We start from the raw sequence: 18,764 nt of genomic DNA, 5'->3' as shown, positions 1-18,764 counted from the left end.
AAGGGGGAGGGACCAGGGCAAGTGCCAAGGCAGGGTCCACTGGAAGAACCTCACTGTTTCTCTCAGGCCATGCGCGGGCTGCTCAGAGCCCTGGGCAGCAGAGGTCAAATGCCCAGCCTGGCCCTCGAGCACCTGCGGCACCAAGCCCAGCCCCACTTCCCCAAGGGGGGCACCCAGGTGCACTTACCTCCTCAAGGCTACTGCTACTGTGCTTGCTCTCCTTAGCCAGGTTGCTCATGATGGGTATGAGGGCAAAGTCAGAGGGAGGCCCATTCCCTCTCCATGGGAGAAAACCTGGCTTTGTATCCAAAGCTTCCTTAGCAATAGGATGGGAGACCCCAGGATAGGCCAGGAGGAGGGGGCAAAGGAATAGTGAAAAGGGAAGCAGGGCAGGACTAAGGCAGGACTTCCCTCAGACCCTCCCTCTCCTTTCTTTCTTTCCTTCCTTCCTAAGTACAGAGTGGTGGGAAAATATTTGAGATGAGGGAGGGAGAAAAATAGGCAAGAAATGCAGCTCAGCATGCACCCAGGGGGCAGGGCTGAAGCAGCAGGGGCTGGTTCCTCACTGTTTCCAGGTGGCCCTGTGAAGCTAGGACTGAATGTGTTTTAGCATAGATGGCCACCACAAAATTGTACATTGGCTCCTGGCTGGCCTGGGCCAGGGCCAAGGCAGAGGGGGCTGTTCTCTCACTGTTTTCAGGATGGCTTCACCGGCCACATGAAACCATTTCGTGGGCTGCATCTGGCCCCCAGGCCTTGTGTTTGACATGTCTGTTCTAAATGGTAATGATTATAACAGGCATTTTCATTCATTTCTGCAACCATTCATGCAGGACCAAGACAGCTAGAAGATTGATAAAGTACAATATTTGTCTAATTTAATTTTCAATTTCCTCTCAGTTTCTTTTCTCACAAAAAATATTTAGATTATATTCAGCCACTTTTTTCTGCATATGTGGGCCAGCCTTTCTTTCAGAGCTTCAAATAATTCTTTCTGAGATAGAACTATCAGGAAAGCATAACTCTATGCAGATCATATCTGAGCACATTGTTTTCTTCACAGTGTGTGTTGTGTTTTCTGTTTGTTGGCAATTGACGAAGACACATGGTGAAAAACAAGCTCTTTATTACTTTCTCCTACAACCAAGCAAACAGCAAAAGGCACACAGGCACGCAGGCCTTTTATAGTGCCTGAAACCCGGACAGTGTGAACCAATAGGAATTGACCATTTTTGCACCTTGCGCATGCGTGCAAGGCTGGTGCCACTCTGTCTCATCCCGGGCAGCTTTTGGATTGCCCGGGACTATTTGCAATAATTCTGAGCCTGCTTTCAGCTCTTGCAGGCTCAGGACACAACACCCCTCCCCCCTAGATGAAATACACCTAGCTTATGCACAGATGCATTGTGCAATGCAGGGAGAGTGGAACACAAATGCATTATTCAAATGCAAGGAGAGTGGAATGCTTGGTCTGCACGCAGGCAAACACCTTTCAAAATAATTAACTCAAATAAATATATTCAAAATCAAAATAGTATATGAAACTCTTACTATTAACCCCCTCATTCAGCGACCTCATAGCAAGGTTCCTCATGTGTTGAAAGGAACCTCACATAATCTCCTAGATGTTTAGGTGGGCGCTTTGCCCGTTGCAACCTTCTAAGGGCCGATGAGGGTGCCTGGCCTACCTGCTCTCCTACCAGGCTAGGCAGGCCAGGACGTTGATGTCCCAAATACCCAGGTGACCCACCCAGCTGCTGACTGGCTGGACCCTCTGAGTCTGAGCCAGTGTACCTTGGAGGGGTGGAATCCCCAAGTCCACAACGGATTCCTCTTGGGAACACTGTCTCTCAAGCTCAAGGCCAGCAGTTGGAGAGGCCTGAGCAGCGGAAGTGCCCCAGTACTCTGTAGCCCCCGAGCACATGCCAGAGGTGCCAGAGTTAGGAGCCGCCTCATGGCAAACCCCCTTGCTACTGACTTCCTTTTCAGAGCAATAGCTGAATTATGAGAGTGCCCCTGATGGAATTCCCTGTCTATGGCTGTTTGATTTTTGTGAATACCCCCAGTGTGTCTCCCTGTCTGGAGCACTATCTGACATGTTTGAATAATGTGGATACCCCTGGTGTCACTCCCTGTCTAGAGCAATAACGGATGTGCGGGGTGACCCCCCTTCCTGGAATTCCTTTGGCACACTTGTGGAAACTTGGGATGACCCCCAAACAGCCTCAGCATCTTGTGAGGCTCTGTTAGGCCTGGGAACCTGTAACCAGAATGCATATTATGGTCCCCCCCCCCGCAGAGCAGAGCCAGGAGCGGAAACATGGCTGTCCAGCCTCCAACGCAGTTGGTCTATGTGTCTGCGAAGAACACAGCGATCATCCAAGGCTACTTCATATGACAATGGCCCAGAGACCTTGCATACCACTGCTGTGACCCAGAGATATCCAGGCCCATAGTTCCTTGCCCACATCGGATCGCCCACCTGAAGTCACCTAGGTGCCCGTGGTTGAAGCCATCCGGTCTGGGTGCAACCTGTCCAGTTTGGTGATGAGACGGCAACCCCAGCGGAGTTCTGCAGGGCTCTTACCTGTGACTGTGCAAGGTGTGGTGCTGTATGCAAGAAGAAAATCTGCTAACCTGTGATGCCAGTTACCGTAATTCAGTTTCTTGAGAGCATCTTTGGTAGTGTGCACCATTCTCTCTGCTTGACCGTTGGAAGATGGGTGGAAGAGAGCAGATCTAGTTGGCCTGAAGAAAAGCCTGGAACTCAAAAGAGGTAAATTGAGGGCCATTATCTGAAACCAGGACATCTGCAAGCCCTTGTGAGGCAAAAATTCCTCTCAATACCTGGATGGTCCTGGCAGTAGTAGTGGAGGAAAGAGGAACAACCTCTAGCCACTTGGAATGGCTGTCAACAAGTAGAAGAAAGAATTGCCTCTGAAAGGGCCCAGCATAATCTATATGTACCAATGACCATGGAGTTTGTGTTTCTTCCCACCTATGTTCTGGGGCCTGAGGCATTTCAGGCCATGACTGTTGGCACGCTTGGCACCCGTGCACCTGAGCCTCAATGGCTTTATTGAGCCCAGGCCACCAAAGATGACTGCGCACAAGTGCTTTCATCCTTACTATGCCAGGATGTCCCTCATGCAGAGAAAACAAGATTCTAGACCTCAATGAGGCAGGGTTCACTACCTTACTCCCCCATAACAGGCATCCCTTGAAAGTGGAAAGTTCATACTTCCTTTGCCAGAAGCGTTGAAATTCAGTGTCTGGGCACATGTCAGGCCATCCTGACAACACCCAGGTCAGCACGCATGTGAATGTGTGATCAGTGGCAGTTTCTGCAGCCAAGTCCCTAGCATTTAGGGGAGATTCAGGCAACTCCTGAATGGAAAGGATATTAATAGCAGGAGCAGGATCTGCCTCTATCTGTTTAAGAGGTAATCTGCTGAAGCCATCTGCATGACCCAACTCTTTTCCAGGTTTGTGAACTAGAGTATAGTCATATGCTGATAGGAAAATGGACCATCTCAGCATATCTGGGGAAATAATATGTGATGTCTGTTTGTTAGTGGTAAACAAACCCAGGAGAGGCTTATGGTCTGTGTAGACCGTGAAGTGGCGGCCATATAACAAATCATGGAATTTATGCCAGCCACTGTGGCCAAGGCTTCTCTGTCAATCTGAGCGTAATTCCACTCTGCAGATGACAGAGTCCTTGAGTAGTAGGCCACAGGGACTTGTGTCCCATCAGCCTTCAGGTGGCTAAGTACTGCTCCAACTCCATAAGGAGATGCATCGCATGCGATGCAAACAGGCAGTTGCTCATTGAAATGCGCTAACACAGCATTTGAAGAGAGCAGTGCCTTAACCTCATTGAAACTCCTGTCATGGGCATTAGTCCACTGCCATGCAGCCTGCTTGTCTAAGAGCTGGTGTAACAGCTCAGCCACTGCAGCCTTATGTGGGAGGAATGTGTGATAAAAATTTAAAAGCCCCAAGAAGTCTTGCAGCTCACTTTTAGACTTGGCCTTGGGGCCTGCTGAATCGCTTGCAGCTTCGATTCAGCAGGGTGAATGCCTTGGGCATCAATCCTGAACCCTAAGAAGTCAGTGGAAGTGACTCCTATCTTGCATTTATCTTTCATCAATTTAAGGCCTGCTTTGCAGAAACGGAGCAAGACAGCCCTTAACCTTTCTGCTAAATTTTGAGATGACTCCCCAGCAATGAGGATGTCATCAAAGTAGGGACAGACACCAGGAATACCACAAAGAGTGCACTCCGTGACACTTTGGAATATGCCAGGGGTTACATTTACCCCAAATTACAGTCTTTTGACCTTAAAGGCCCCCCTGTGTGTTACAATCGTCTGGGCCTCTGCAGATGCCTCATCACCAGGTAGCTGTTGATAGGCCTATGCCAGATCAAGTTTCACAAAAATACACCCTCCTTTGAGGGAGGCCAGAATGTGGCTTACAACAGGCACTGGATATGTGTGCTGTTGCAATGCTTTATTCAGTGTGCACTTATAGCCTGCACATATGCAAACTTCCCCATTAGCCTTTAGAGGCATTACTATGGGGGTTTCCCATGGACTAGAATCCACAGGTACTAAGATGCCCTGCTGTAGCAATTTGTCCAGCTCTGCATCTATCTTGCTTTTGAGGGCAAAAGGCACCCTCTGGGCTTGACCCTAATGGGCATGATAGTTGGGTTTAAACGTAGGGCAATGGGAGACCCCTTGTAGGATCCTAGCTCTGAACTAAATACATCAGCAAACTCCTTGCAGACTTCTGCAAGACCCAATATTTGCAAATTGTGCAGCCCAGTCACTTGGATTCCCAGGGCCTCAAACCAATCGAGGCCAATAAGACTTATGCGTTCACCCTCAACAACCACATCCAGGAAACCCTCAAAATCCTTATGCTGCACCTTGAGCATGGCCTCCTCTTTTACACTGACCTTGGAATTTTGAAAATCAGTGAGTATTAGATTCGATGTCCTGAGTTTAACTCGAAGGCCACTACTGCTGCAAATCCTTTTGAAGGTGTCAAGTGAAATGATTGATAGAGCGGACCCTGTGTCCACTTCTGTCAATAAGGGAACCCCTTGCAACTTCCCGTCAATGAGAAGTTTTTTCTTAAGGGGCTTGTGTGTTTCTGTCCTCAGAATACTCCTGCGCGATGCACAGAAACCCACCCTGTGTTGACTGGGGACCCTGATACCTTTCTGAAGCAATTCTTCCCGAGGTTGGACCTTCTGGCAATCCAAACAGATGGAAGCAATGTGGCCTTGCCTGCCACATGCCCGGCAGATGGCAGAGCGAAACCTGCAGTCAGCTCGCTTGTGGCGTCCTCTGCACCCAAAGCATTGAAGAGATGTTGTGACCTGGCCTGGATGTCCCTTTGGCCTTCTTTCTACTGGCTGGTGAAGTCTGTCCACCTCTTCTTCAGGATCCACTTTGGATTCTTCTCGAGCGTCCTCTTGATGGATGGTAGCGATGGCTCGAGGGTTCCTGGTGAGCCGCAAAGCCTTCACAGCGCCGCCTGCTGCTTCTTCAGCTGCCACCTCTCTTAACGCGTCTTGGAAGGAGATCTCTTCTTTCGCAAAGATCTTTTGTTGTAGGTCTCTGCTTCTTAAATCACACATGAAGCAATTGCACAGCCTTTCTTCCAGATCCTTGAACTCACAAGGCCTGGCCGCTTGTCTTAAAGCAGCAATAAAGTCCGCAGCAGATTCACCCGGCCTCTGGTCTCTCTGCTTGAATGTGTGCCTCCAAGCGATGACAGATAACTTAGGCTAAAAATGTTCCTTCAACACCTCTTCAAGTCAGCGTACATTACTAACTCTAGAAGTGCAGGGGCCACTAGATTTTCTGTGATATCAAAAGCTTCCTGTCCACAGGCACACAGAAGAGTTGCTGCCTTCAGGCCATCTTCCCTGATTTGATTTACTCTAAAGTAGTTCTCCACCCTTGCTATGTATGAATTCCATCTCTCTGGGTGGGAGACATCAAAATCAGTCAAGGGGCCAGTCTTCTAATCGTAAGCTTTATGGCCTTCGCTAATTGCCTCCTGTGCAAACTAATAGTTGGGAAAGGGCCCCTTTGCCGAGCTCACCTCCAGCGATGCTGTACTGACAGGCTGAGTCGCGAATGCAGGATGCCGTCTTCCCAATCTTCAGGAATTCTGGGTGAGTCCTAATTCTTTTTCTTGCTTGCAGGAATCCCATCCTCATCGCCAGTGTTGTGTTTTCCGTTCATTGGCAATTGATGAAGACACATGGTGAAAAACAACAAGCTCTTTATTACTTTCTCCTACAAACAAGCAAACAGCAAAAGGCACGCAGGCCTTTTATAATGCCTGAAACCTGGACAGTGTGAACTAATAGGACTTGACCATTTTCGCGCCTTGCGCATGCGCGCAAGGCTGGCGCCACCCTGTCTGGTCCCTGTCTGCTTATTTATTTCTATTTATTTAATGTAATATGTAGTTGCCCAGTTCAATGAATGCTACAACAATAAAAACAAAATCACAGTATCCCAGCAGTGACAACAATGAATCAACAATAAGAGCAAAGCACACAGTCATAGCACATCAGTATGTACTCTATCCCCCCCTAGCAAGTTCATTAACAACCTATTCCTAATGTCTAAGATGATTGCAAGTCCCGACTGTTAGGCTAACAGGAGAAGAGGCCAGTCAAATCTTTGGGAGAAGGGTGGTATTAACCTCAGGCAAAAAGTTGGGTGGGGGTGGGAAGATTATTCTATAGGGCGTCAGGATCTGAAAAGATGTTAGGTTACAAATAAACTACATACCAATATTGTTTACTGCCATTTTTGTCTATGTAAATTTTAATCTGCAGATGCTTTTTATAAAGATCTAATTTGATCCTTGATATTATTAAGGAAAAGAGCCAGTTTGGTATAGTGATGGTGAACCTTTTAGAGACTGAGTGCCCAAACTGCAACCCAAAACCCACTTATGCATCCTGGGTGCCGGGTGGGTGTGGCCCATTGGGTGGGTGTGGCCAGTTGGGTGAGTGTTGCCCATTGGGTGAGCGTGGCTGCGGTGGTGATGGCAGACTGGGTGGGACTAAAAAGTTCAATCATTGTTACTGATTGTGATGCTAAGGAGGTTATATTGATGTTGAATTTGATTACAGCCGCAAGGCTTTTAGTAGGTCAATACTGGAAGAAGGAATCTTTGCCTACTTTGCAAGAGTGGTTTTTTAAAGTATCTTACTTGGCAGAAATGGCAAAGATTTCGGCTTTTTTAAAAGAGCAAACGCAAGAGAAATTTTTTGATGTATGGGAAAAATGGATAAATTTCATACAATTTAAACTGGATTTGAAAAAATATCATTTAGCCTTTTTATAACCTGTATTTTTCTATTTTAAATATTTTCTTTTCTTAAGGATTATAACTCTTTTTTCATATATATTTTATTTTTAATTATTTTATAATTTTGTTAATTTTTTTTTCTTTTTCTAATTAAGCCTGTATTCTGCTCTGGGAAGCTCCGGGGGGGGAGGGAGGGGGTGGTTTGGGAGGGGTTGGGGGAGGGTTGTATTGTTTTGTTTCTTTTGTTGTTGTTGTTGTTATTGTTTTTTTTTCTGTCTTTGTAAAAGTTTTTAAAAATTTTTCAATTAAAAAAAAAAAGTTCAATCAATCAATCAATCAATCAATTCCAACTTTTTTTTCCCGCGAGAAGTTGAAATTGACTGATTGCTTGAACTTTTTTTTTTTTGCACACGGCAGTGGAGGCCTAAAGTGAAAAGGTTTTATAAAACCCAGGTGAAGGCCTAGGACTGGGGCGAAGGCACACATGCCCATAGAGAGGCTCTGAGTGCTGCCTCTGGCACCCGTGCCATAGGTTCGCCACCACTGGTATAGTGGTTAAGAAAGAGGTCCCCAACCTATGGGCTGTGGCCCACTACCAGGCTGTGGCCTCTTGGCCACCAGGCCGTGTGAGTGGCTGGCCAGTGTGCGCATGCATGTGCTCGTGCTCACATCCCATTGCACCGACGCTAGCCTTGCTGTGGCGTTAGTAGCCCCATTTGTGGAGTGTGCATGCTCGCAGCACCATTTGTGACATGTGCATGCAGCCATATTTGCATATGTGCACATGCGTGCATAAAGGTGCTTGCCCCTCCCTTTCCCACCGGGCCACCAACATCCAGCTAAAAACCAGGAGACTATGATTTCTGGTCCTGCCTTAGGCACAAAACTACATGGGTGACTTTGGGCCAGTCATTCTCTCTCCGTCCTAGGAAGGAGACGATAGCAAATCACTTTTGAAAAACATTGCCAAGAAAATTACAGGGACTTGCTAGGCAGTCTCTGAGAATTAGAAACAATTGAATCAAAGGGGGGGGGGGAACCCTCATCAAGTGAAGAATTTTATCTGACTCTTAAAAGTCAGAACTGATTTACATTCTGATTAGATGTCATATTTTCAGTACATTTTGGACAAACAAAGGCATTTTGATAACAAAGGCTTACTGGGGTAAATAAGATGCTCTGAGTTTAAGTTTCTATCTGAAACTTGCAGTTACCGTATTTGTTTTTATAAAAGCATTACTTATATGCAAAAATAGATTTGTTTACCAGAAAAAGACTTTTATTGTATCTGTTTCAGAAACATAAAAATAAAGTTCCATTTATTTATTTAGGCAGCAAATACATTCTTAAAAATAAAGCATTTCCCATGACATCTTAAAGACAAGTCCTGTCATCCGTTAAATGAGAAACATTTTTATAGTTATTTCTGTCAAAATGAACTTTTCCCCATGTGACTGTATGCCAAAATCAATATGTTAATCTTCAGAATCTACTGGATTATATATAATTCTATATGGGATAAGTCTTTTTATGGCCTAATATTTCCATAGTTGTTCCAATTGGATATAACTGCATATTGGATTTTTGCCCTCCTTCTCATGATTACAGTATGGATATGCATATTGTATTAAAACAAAAGTGCTTAATCATGGTGATTGTTGTTTTCAATAAGTTACAATTGGTGGAGTATATATACTTCATACTAATTTCTAAATTACAGCCAAATGTCAAAGTTTACATATCACAGTGGTGGCGAACCTATGGCACAGGTGCCAGAGGCGGCACTCAGAGCCCTCTCTGTGGGCACGCATGCCATCGCCCAGTCCTAGGCCGTCAGCTGGGTTTTATAAAACCTTTTCCCTTTAGGCCTCCACTGCCGTGTGCCAAAAAAAATAAAAGTTTCAATCAATCAGTCAATTTCAACTTCTCGCGGAAAAAAAATCTTGCAAAATTGGAATTGATTGATTGAACTTTTTAGTTCTGTTATGTGCTCCTGGCTACTTTCCTTCGTGACCAGAGGCAAGCTCGCCTGACCAATAACCAGCCAAGACACAGTGAAAGCCTTTTGTTTCGTTTATTGCAATAAGTGGGGAGAGAAGCTTTCAAAGCTTAGTTCTCTCCAAAGTTTTAACCCAAAATATCTCCTTCTTTTATTCATCCCTATCACCGGCCGCTACAGCCCTCCTCTTTCCCCATTGGCTGAGGTAGTATGAGGTTACACTCTTTCCGTCCGCCTATACACATTTCCTGATAACATACTAAATCATATTCACATATACAATAAGAATAAGAAAAAATATTTTCTTATGGTTATTTTTAAACTCAGATATATTTATATCTCCATTTTACAATGTGCCTCTTTTTCTGTTCTCCATTCAACCTTCCTTTCTGGCTAGCCATTTCCTATAAAAAAACTATTTATCTATTTTATGACTTTCCTCTTCCTTTCTCAGACCCAGCTATTTTTACCTCTATGGTTATCTTACTTCCTTAATGTCTTCCTGACTCTCACCATCTGTATTTTTCTTACTCGTTTCCATTGTATTGTAGGTTTTAACTGTCTCTGAAGATTTATCATACTGATGTATATTTATCAGTTCCACCCAGTCTGCTGTTACCACCACAGCCACAACCACGCAATGGGCCACACCCATCTAATGGGCCACACCCACCCGGCACCCGATGATGCATAAGTGGGTTTTGGGTTGCAGTTTGGGCACTCGGTCTCTAAAAGGTTCGCCATCACTGACATATTTTAAACCAAAATCAAACAATCCGTATTATGAATCCAGAGATAGACAGTCTTTTTACAGTAATTACTTAAGGTTATTTCCCCATCACACTGCAGTGTCTCATAAAGACTTCTCAAGTTACTCAATCTTCACTGTGTTGAAATAACAATAGTAAGAGCAGGTGACACCAGATGTATTGTGAGTTTCTAGTAAATCTCTTACATTTTAACTTTAAGTCTCTACTCTAGGTTGCTAAAGTGAAGAAATCTGGAAATTGAAGTCCAGTCATCTTGAACTTGCCAAGTTTGAGAAACACTCATGTTATCTGTACAAAGCATCAAAGCCTGGTTGGAATTACCACCCAGACCTGCCCTCTTCCCACTGCTTCTTCTGCACTGCTTGCCTACTTCACAAAGTGGGTATTGGGCTCCTAATTCTACTTCATTGCAACTTATCAAATCATGAATATTTTTGTTCCAATTTTAATTGGCATACGTCTCCTGAGCTCTGCGCTCTACCAGTTCAATGAAGAATTTATTAAAGAGAGAATGGTATATGTGAAGCTGTATTCACATAACGTTTATGAAACCATATTCTTAAATAAATCATCAGCGTTGGCTGTATAACAGTTAACTCACTAATTGCGGTTTGCTAACTCCAACGGCTGGATTCATACCACCAATGTTACCCCTCCCTCTCCCCACAATCCCGTTCACGGCTTAACTAGGTAATTTTAGGTCTCTCACAATGGTATGTATGTCAGGATGAAGGGAGATTCTGATAGGATTGCTTCATACATTCAACGAACGGCCTCCCTGAAAGGGGTGAAAATAAAAACGGCAGTATTATTTGCTTTATTTTTATCTATTTGTTTGAAAAAGGCGTTAGCTGGATCTTTGCGCTATGAATGAATTTATGGAGAGGATATAAGACTGCTGGAGGAAAAGCAAGTTTCGCAGCCCTTTGGCCGCCTCGAGGTTTCCTGCTGGCTCCTCCTGAACGAGCTCGCTGTTCCTTGAGACAAGTTGCCTTTCAGCCGATCGGAGGCGCGGTCAGTGCGCTTCCCTGTTCCCAGTGGAGCGCCAAGGCAAGGCGGTTCTCCTCCCTCGCCAACCCAGGTGCTCGCTCTTCCGAGCTTAGCGAGGCGTCCGTTTTCTGAGCTTGGAGGGCTGGTAAGAGAGTGTAAACAAGACCCGCCTATTGGGACCGCTCCCTTTCCCGGGGCGCTAGAGGGCCCGAGCAGACTAAAGTTTATAAAGCGGAGAGAGCTGTTTTGCTCTTCACAGATAAAGCTCAGTAGTTGAAACGTGCAACGGATTTAAGTGAAGACTTTGGCTGGTCTGCTTGGTTTGACCGCTTGAAGCAGAAGCAGAGCGAGATGACACCGCCAGAGCTTTATCACAAAGAGTTTGTCCGGGCAGGCCAGAAGGTCGGGCTGCAGATCTGGCGGGTAGAGAAGATGGAACTGGTGCCGGTGCCCGAACCTTTGTACGGCGATTTCTACGTGGGCGACGCCTACCTGGTGCTGCACACCTTTAAGAAGAGCAACGCCACCTTCTACAATCTGCACTATTGGCTAGGTAGGGTGCTGGGCCACCCGCTGGGATGGGAGCAATTGATGGGGCAAAAACCAAAGCTTAGTTAAAATCATACTAAAACAAACTTAAATAAGCTTTCCTGAAATTAAAGCTGCCAGAGGGATCAAACTACATTTACCATCATATTCGATCAACTCTGACAGTAGTTTGTGCTTAGTAGGGATGAGCAGGGTAGCTTTCATTGCAGAGATATGGGGCTGAAAGGAGAAGATAAGTGTGATAGTCCAACATCTACTGGAAGAGGAGCTGAGTTTAAGAGTGTCCAATACAACTAAGAATATCCATTAGTTGGGGAGGGGTTATTATAGTCCCAAGACATCTGGAAACTTGCAGTATCAGGAACATACTTGAGGACACCCTGGTTTAATTGACTGTCTTTGATGATTGAAGTTAGTCTCAATTAGGAGGAATATATTTGCTGGAAAAGGAGCTATTGTTTCCAGTGGAGTTAGAGAAGAAAAATGAAATCTTTCAGCTTTTAGCTGAACAGAGCACAAAGAGCTTAAACTGGACTCAGCAGCCAGTTTAGGAATGCATGAATAAGTCTCTGTAGAAAGTACTCAGCTCACAAATTATTTTTCCCTGTTACTCCCCAGATGTTGTATGGCTATTTCAAGTTTGCTATCCAAATGTTATCCAACTTCACTCAGCTGATACAATTTAGTTACTGCATCTCCTTGCAGTATGTATAGCAAAGACTGTTACAGTTTGTTTTGATGGCATAGGCAGGCATAGTAAAGTTGATTCTGAAGAACAAAAGTTCTTTTTGTAAAAATTTATAAAAATGTTATAAAAAGTGGAAGTAATCTAGTGCAACCTTTCCCAGTTTAGAATTCTCCAGATATGTTTCAACTGTGGCTTTTATAATTCATAACAAAACTATTGGCTGTGAGTTCTGGGAATTGTGTTGCAACATGCCAAGTTGAGAAAGTTTGGACTAGATTGTAAAAAATAGGGATAGAAATTCAATTATTTGTACTCTGCATAGTGTACATGTGCACTAATGGTGATTCTATTGATATATGAAATGTCTAAAAATGTATGATATTCTCATAATGAAACTATATTTCTGAATAAAGTACCTGGCCTTGGCAAAATTGCATCTCTGCTAAAGCAACTGCATTTGCAGTCAATTAGCTCACGATCAGGTTCCAAGTTTTGCTTTTCCCATTTGAGTCCATAGTCAATTTGGAAGCAGGATATCTGGTAGTCCATCTGTTCTGCTCTGAGCAATCCTGTTGCATTAATGAAGATTTTCAGAGTGTCATCAAATAAGTTACTTGTAGGACCTTCTCTGTAATGGCATCTGCAATCATACTGTGACCTGGAATTTGTGAGGTTCCTACTTAAGGGAGACCAGTTAGCAAGATTAGGTATCTATAGATTTAGTGGACCAGTCGGTAAGAGAATATTTATACATTGCACAGTACATCACTATTTACTTGATTTACTTGATGGCTTCATTATGCAATTGGAGAAAATTTCATCATTTGCAGCACTTTATGTGATTTGCATACTGATGCCATTATTTAAATGACATAAGTATGTTTCTTGATTTATCTAAAACTTTTAATGCAACTTTTTTTCAACATTCAATATCAGTGTTTTCTGCATGTGATGGAAAACGATTCATGCTTAAATATATGAAACTTGCTAATGCTTCTGAGGTAAAGGTGAATTATCTAGATGTGCTTTGAATTAGATTTGGCTGGACAATCTTGTATTCACATGGGAATGCAAGTTTCACAAAAATTGGTGTTCAGTTCAGGAAGTGAATAGAATTCAACTTTACTTTCAAAGGAAAACAGTCTCTAAGAAAACAGAATTTGGACATTTCAGTTACACAAATAGTATAGCTATAAAGCAAAATTCAGACTTGTAATCCTAGTTTGGAAGACAAGAGCAATAATTTGTTACTGATAAATGATTTATCAACAAATTATTATCCCATAAAATAGACATCAAATGGGATATGTAACTCAGTTACCATTACATCAAACTGTAGATTGATTATTGTTAGTTTGAAAATGAAATCAAGCTATAGTTTTAAAGCAGCATGTCTGTTCCATTATTCACTTCTCTTAGTTTGTTGCATAAGTTTGTACAACAGTCTCACAAAACAAAAAAATAAAAATAATTATGTATTGATACTGTTGTACCTAACCAAAGTGAGCATATGAGTGGCAACCTCACTAACCTAACTAGCCTGTTTCTGATTGCAAACAGTAATTTGCCAATTCAGATTCAGTCCTTATGGTTTAGCATGATGGTATGAGCTGCGTCTAATTTGTAAAGTGAGGCAGTCTCTAATGTTTATTCATCAACCTGTTAACATATTAAATTAACCCATTTTCCATTTGGTTCAATGAGAAAGGAAGACTGTTTGATTTCTGTATATTTAGGAGAAATGGAACTCATTACAGTATTTTGGTATGATGAATAGTACAAATCTTTCTGAATTTTATCATTTTATAAATTATTAAAAGATAGCCAAAGATTATTACACTTTCTTGGAACCTTCCACTTAGCTTGGATGATGTCAAAAAGGAAAGCCACTGGAACAAGACCAGACTTAGATACCGGTAGATTAATAAATAAAAAAGAAATCCATTGCAGATGACTTCTTGATACTTTAGTTTGGCTAAGTGCTTTTTGGTAGTTTCCATTTAAAAAAATGAGCTTAGTTTTAAAAAAAGTGAAATTTCCTGACCCTAATCTGAAATATGACATTGGTGATGTCTTTGCTGTGAAGACAAACTTTCAGCTTAGTTTGGATATGCAGAACTAAAGCAATTTTTAGATGAGCATCCCCAACAGATGCAATTTCTTTTATTTTCAGAACCAAAGGGGGAAAATACTTAACTAAACAGTATCTATACAAAACAAAAAAATAATAAAAATACATAGATTTAATTATTTGAAAAATAAATGAAGGAAAATATAAAATGCTAGGAGTCTTTGACTTACAACCAGTTGCTTAATAACTTTCAAAGTTTCAATGAACCCCCAAAAGTTACTTATCACCCGATTTCATCCTTACAATGGCCCACCTTCCCATGGTTATGTGATCATATTTTGGCTGCTTGGCAATCAACTCACCTTTATGGTCATTTGCAGCATCCTGTGATCACATGAGCACAATTTTTGACATTTTTTGCCGATATCTGATCCAAAACTCCCATTGAATAAAATGGATTTGCTTAAGAACCATCACAAAAAAATGCTGAAAAATTGGATCTGATAGATGATGCCTCAACTTATAATCATAATGATTTATGACTGTAATTCTAGGCTCAATTATAGTTGTAAATCAAGGATTATCTGTAGAGAGTTGAAAATACATCTGTAACTAAGGAGAAAGCCAAAATTAGTCAGCAATATGGCTAGTGGGATAATTTTTTCAGGAAAAGCAATAATATATCTAATAAAATGTGTTCGTATCTGATTAAACTTGTTCTTTATTATAAGGTTTCTCAAATGCTTTTGTTGCTTAGATTTTTAATAAGGAAAAAATGCATACCTGTCACTGAATTTATTGTCATATCACCAGGATATTTTTCCTAATACTGTCTTACAACTTAAATCCACAAGTCTAGTCCTGTCTTGTAGCTCAGCATAAAATATACTATATCCTATTCTATATGATAGGCCTTCTGCTGTTTGAAGAATGGGGCTTTTTGACAGTTCTTCTCTGATTAAAACTTTCTAGAATTCCTGAGCGGGATCTACAGCTACTATTTCAGGATAGAAAGCAAGCAAATATTTTGTACACAAGAAGTTGCTTTGATAACCTTGTCTTGAGGTGAGGTGATGATGGCCACTGATTTAATTTTTTTTAAAGAAAATTTGGAAAAATTCACAGAAGATGGATCATTATTTTCTAGTCAGGGTGATTATTCAGAATCTGCAGCATCCTGGACTATTTGGCTTATAGCCAGCAGTGTAATTTAATTACTCAAAATTGTTCCTTCTCTGCTCCTCTAAGTAGAACCACCCTACACTTTCTTGTAGGTAAAGAATGTACTCAGGATGAAAGCACTGCAGCAGCCATCTTTACGGTTCAGCTGGATGATTATCTTGGAGGGAAACCTGTGCAGCACCGAGAAATCCAAGGTTATGAGTCCACACAATTCGTTGGATACTTTAAAGGAGGCATTAAGTATAAGGTATAGCGTAAAAATGAGAGGCTTTTTCAAGAATTGTTTACATTAAAATATCAGTGTAATATTAAATCTGAAATCAAAAGAGGTTGTAACCTTCCTATCCATTTTAAGTAATAGGCATAATTATTACCAAGCCTCTTTAGCTAAAGAAATATGAACTCAGTGAGAGAAGTCAGTTGATGAACTCTTAGATTAATGTACCTCCTTCAGTGTACCAGGAAGTTATTTCATGAACTATAGTTTCCTGACTATCAAGGATGATTGTTAATAAAGAAAATGATAGCATTTTTTTTATATAATTGTTACTGAGATTTTTTTGCAGAATTAAAAATTAAAAAAGGAAAAAATTAGGAAAAAGATAAAAGAAAAAGTAAAAAACAATAAAAGTCAGAAAAATGTTTGTATTGTTCCTTAATTAATTTTTTGAAGTCCTTAGAAACCTAAGCAACTATATTGCATAATTTCAGTTGAATAATAATATACCATCAGAGGAAGAAGTGATAAGAAAAATCCTGGACTGTGCTGAGATGGACAAATTAACAAAAGAGATAAAAGAAAAGGAAGACACAGAGTACTATATAACATGGAACAAGTGGTATGACTGGTTGGAGACTAGAAATAATAGAGGAGAATAAATATGGAAAGGTCAAAAGTGAAAATATGTGTATAATAATGTATAATAATAATAATAATATGAATTATTTTTAGTAAGAAGTAGAATATGAAGGAAGAAAAATGTAAATAAGAAACAACGGGGCAGTAAGGACAAATATTCTAAAGAAGAATAAGGGGGAAAATGTAAATAATAGATTACCATTACATAATCGCTGTTAAAAAAAGCAGGAGGAGTATATACTGTGTGTGTATGTGTATTATGTTTTGTTTCGCTTTGTTTTGTTTTGTTGGTTAAAAATAAAATAAAAGAAAAAAAGAAAAAAAATAATAGTGGTATCAGCCAAGCCTCAAATGTCTTTAAAATGTTAAGATAATATTTTAAAAGCCCAAAACCTAGGAAAAAACTGTGGAAAATGGCTCCTAACATTCCCTATCTGTTTGCATCATATGGCCCTGTTCAAGCTTCAAGCTTTGAAACCCTGCCTTGCTTACCAAGCTAGAGCCCAATTTTTAGAACTGATGGGGCCGAGGGGCCCTGCGCCAATGCTTGAGAAAGGCATTTCCCAGGGGCAGGGTTCACTGGTTGCCAGGGGCATTTGTAAAGGTAGCTTGTACAAACCCCTCTGGGTCACTTGCAGCTCTGCTGAGTGTTGCCTCCCTCAAGATTTAGAAGGAGTGAATGGGGCAGTGGAGCAAATAGGGGGGGCTCTCTGCCAGAGTTTTAAAGCTTGAAGCTGACTGGCCCAGGAGCTGGCCACAATGCCAGCCATCCTGCGTTGTCAAGGTTGCCTCCACCAGGTTGGTGGAGCTTGAGGGGCTGGTTGGGACAGAGCCTTCTTTTTCCCAGCCTTTTAGGAAGCTGCGGTGGCTGTGAAGTGATCCTCTTTTATCTCCCATTTCTGCTGAACTCACTGTCTGAAACTGTTCTTAGAAGGAGCTGTTATTGCTGATTAATATCTGAAAGTGGGAGAACTAAAGCAAATAGTTACGCTCCAAGCATATAGTGCATGCATAGTCTCCAAATTTAAATTTGTAGGAATGCGAACATGTTTTGTTATGATGTCTAATACATGCTGCTAAAGCCTGGGTTCTTTGATGTGTTTGTTGTTCCAGGCAGGTGGCATTGCTTCTGGTTTTAAGCATGTAATTACAAATGACCTAAGTGCTCAGAGACTCCTACATATCAAGGGTCGGAGAGTGGTTAGAGCTACAGAAGTTCCTTTTAGCTGGAAGAGTTTTAATAAAGGAGACTGCTTCATTGTAGATCTTGGAACGGTAAGTTATCACAGATCTCAAGTTTCCAAAACAAACAAGGGAAAGTTCTGCAGATATCATCTGATGAATAAGTTCAAACCAGAATGTCTTTTCTAACCTTACTCTAATTTGAATGCTTTTCCAGATGTACTGGGTAATAATTTTAATAATTCCCCTATACTGAAACATCTAAAAGCATCAGAGTGGGAAAAAGGTTTTATGAAATTTATATAATTTAAGGCTCAATATTAGGCATAAGAGGAGATTTACTACTATTAATTTATAGTTAAGTAGCTGTACAGGCTGCAAAAAGAAAATTTGCAGGAAATCCTGTTTCTTAGAAATCCTAAATTTGACAAATAAAATCTATATTTTATTTCTGTAACCCGTAACCTTAGCTTAAAAATGGGTATATATGTATATATTTCTCTCTGTGTATATGTTTTATTTTGTTTCGTATCTCAATAGAAAGCAGAAGTATTGAAGAACTAAATTCTATTCTCACAAGATTCAAATTTGGTATATCCTCAATTTAATTTCCTCCCACTATATGTGGTCAGGAGGTGTGATTCATAGCTAGAGAGTATCATGGAATGTGGGCCAAGTGTCATACACAGAATTATGAAAAATAGCCTTGCTGCAATTTTATTGCAAAAGGAAACAAAAATTACAGAAGTGAGATGTACAAAAGCAATGGGACGAGAATGAGTTACAAATACACCTGCCTATATTGTGGACATGAGTAGGCTTTAGATCACAAGTTAAATAAGAACCTGAAGTGATAAGCAGTTGATAAAAAGGTAAGTTAAATATTAGGATCCATTAATAGGAGCATAGAGTCCAAAGTATGGAAAGTAATTGTTTGACTCTATTTTATCCTTATTAGAGCCCACTTAAGTGTAGTATTTGGTTCTATGCATCACATTCATAAATTAATTCTGACAAATTGAAGCAAGTTTCAGTGACAACTGCCAAGAAACTGTGGAGTGTGGAAACCAAACTTTTGAGGAAAGATTAAAGAAATGCATATGTTTAATCAATAGTAGATGATTG

At 41.3% G+C, this 18,764-nt stretch overlaps 1 protein-coding gene and 1 long non-coding RNA gene across 2 annotated transcripts in view; one reads left to right on the top strand and one right to left on the bottom strand.

Annotated features, from left to right (window-relative positions):
- LOC120308160 overlaps positions 1-15,673 on the bottom strand; it is a 79,312-nt gene extending 63,639 nt beyond the window's left edge. Inside the window, exon 1 of the long non-coding RNA XR_005556770.1 lies at positions 12,762-15,673. This is a non-coding gene — a long non-coding RNA (uncharacterized LOC120308160). The remainder of the gene's footprint in view (positions 1-12,761) is intronic.
- The window catches only part of SCIN (scinderin), a 56,581-nt gene continuing 48,878 nt past the window's right edge, over positions 11,062-18,764 (top strand). The window contains exons 1-3 of the mRNA XM_039343794.1: positions 11,062-11,661; positions 15,691-15,845; positions 17,571-17,732. Coding sequence (XP_039199728.1) covers positions 11,460-11,661; positions 15,691-15,845; positions 17,571-17,732 — 519 coding nt within the window. The 5' untranslated portion in view covers positions 11,062-11,459. The remainder of the gene's footprint in view (positions 11,662-15,690; positions 15,846-17,570; positions 17,733-18,764) is intronic.

Source organism: Crotalus tigris, unplaced genomic scaffold, assembly GCF_016545835.1.
Source record: "Crotalus tigris isolate CLP2741 ecotype Arizona unplaced genomic scaffold, ASM1654583v1 scf7180000017873.753527, whole genome shotgun sequence".
Lineage (NCBI taxonomy): Eukaryota > Metazoa > Chordata > Lepidosauria > Squamata > Viperidae > Crotalus > Crotalus tigris.
Note: the sequence above shows the minus strand (reverse complement) of the source record. Positions and strands in the feature narration are given on the sequence as shown.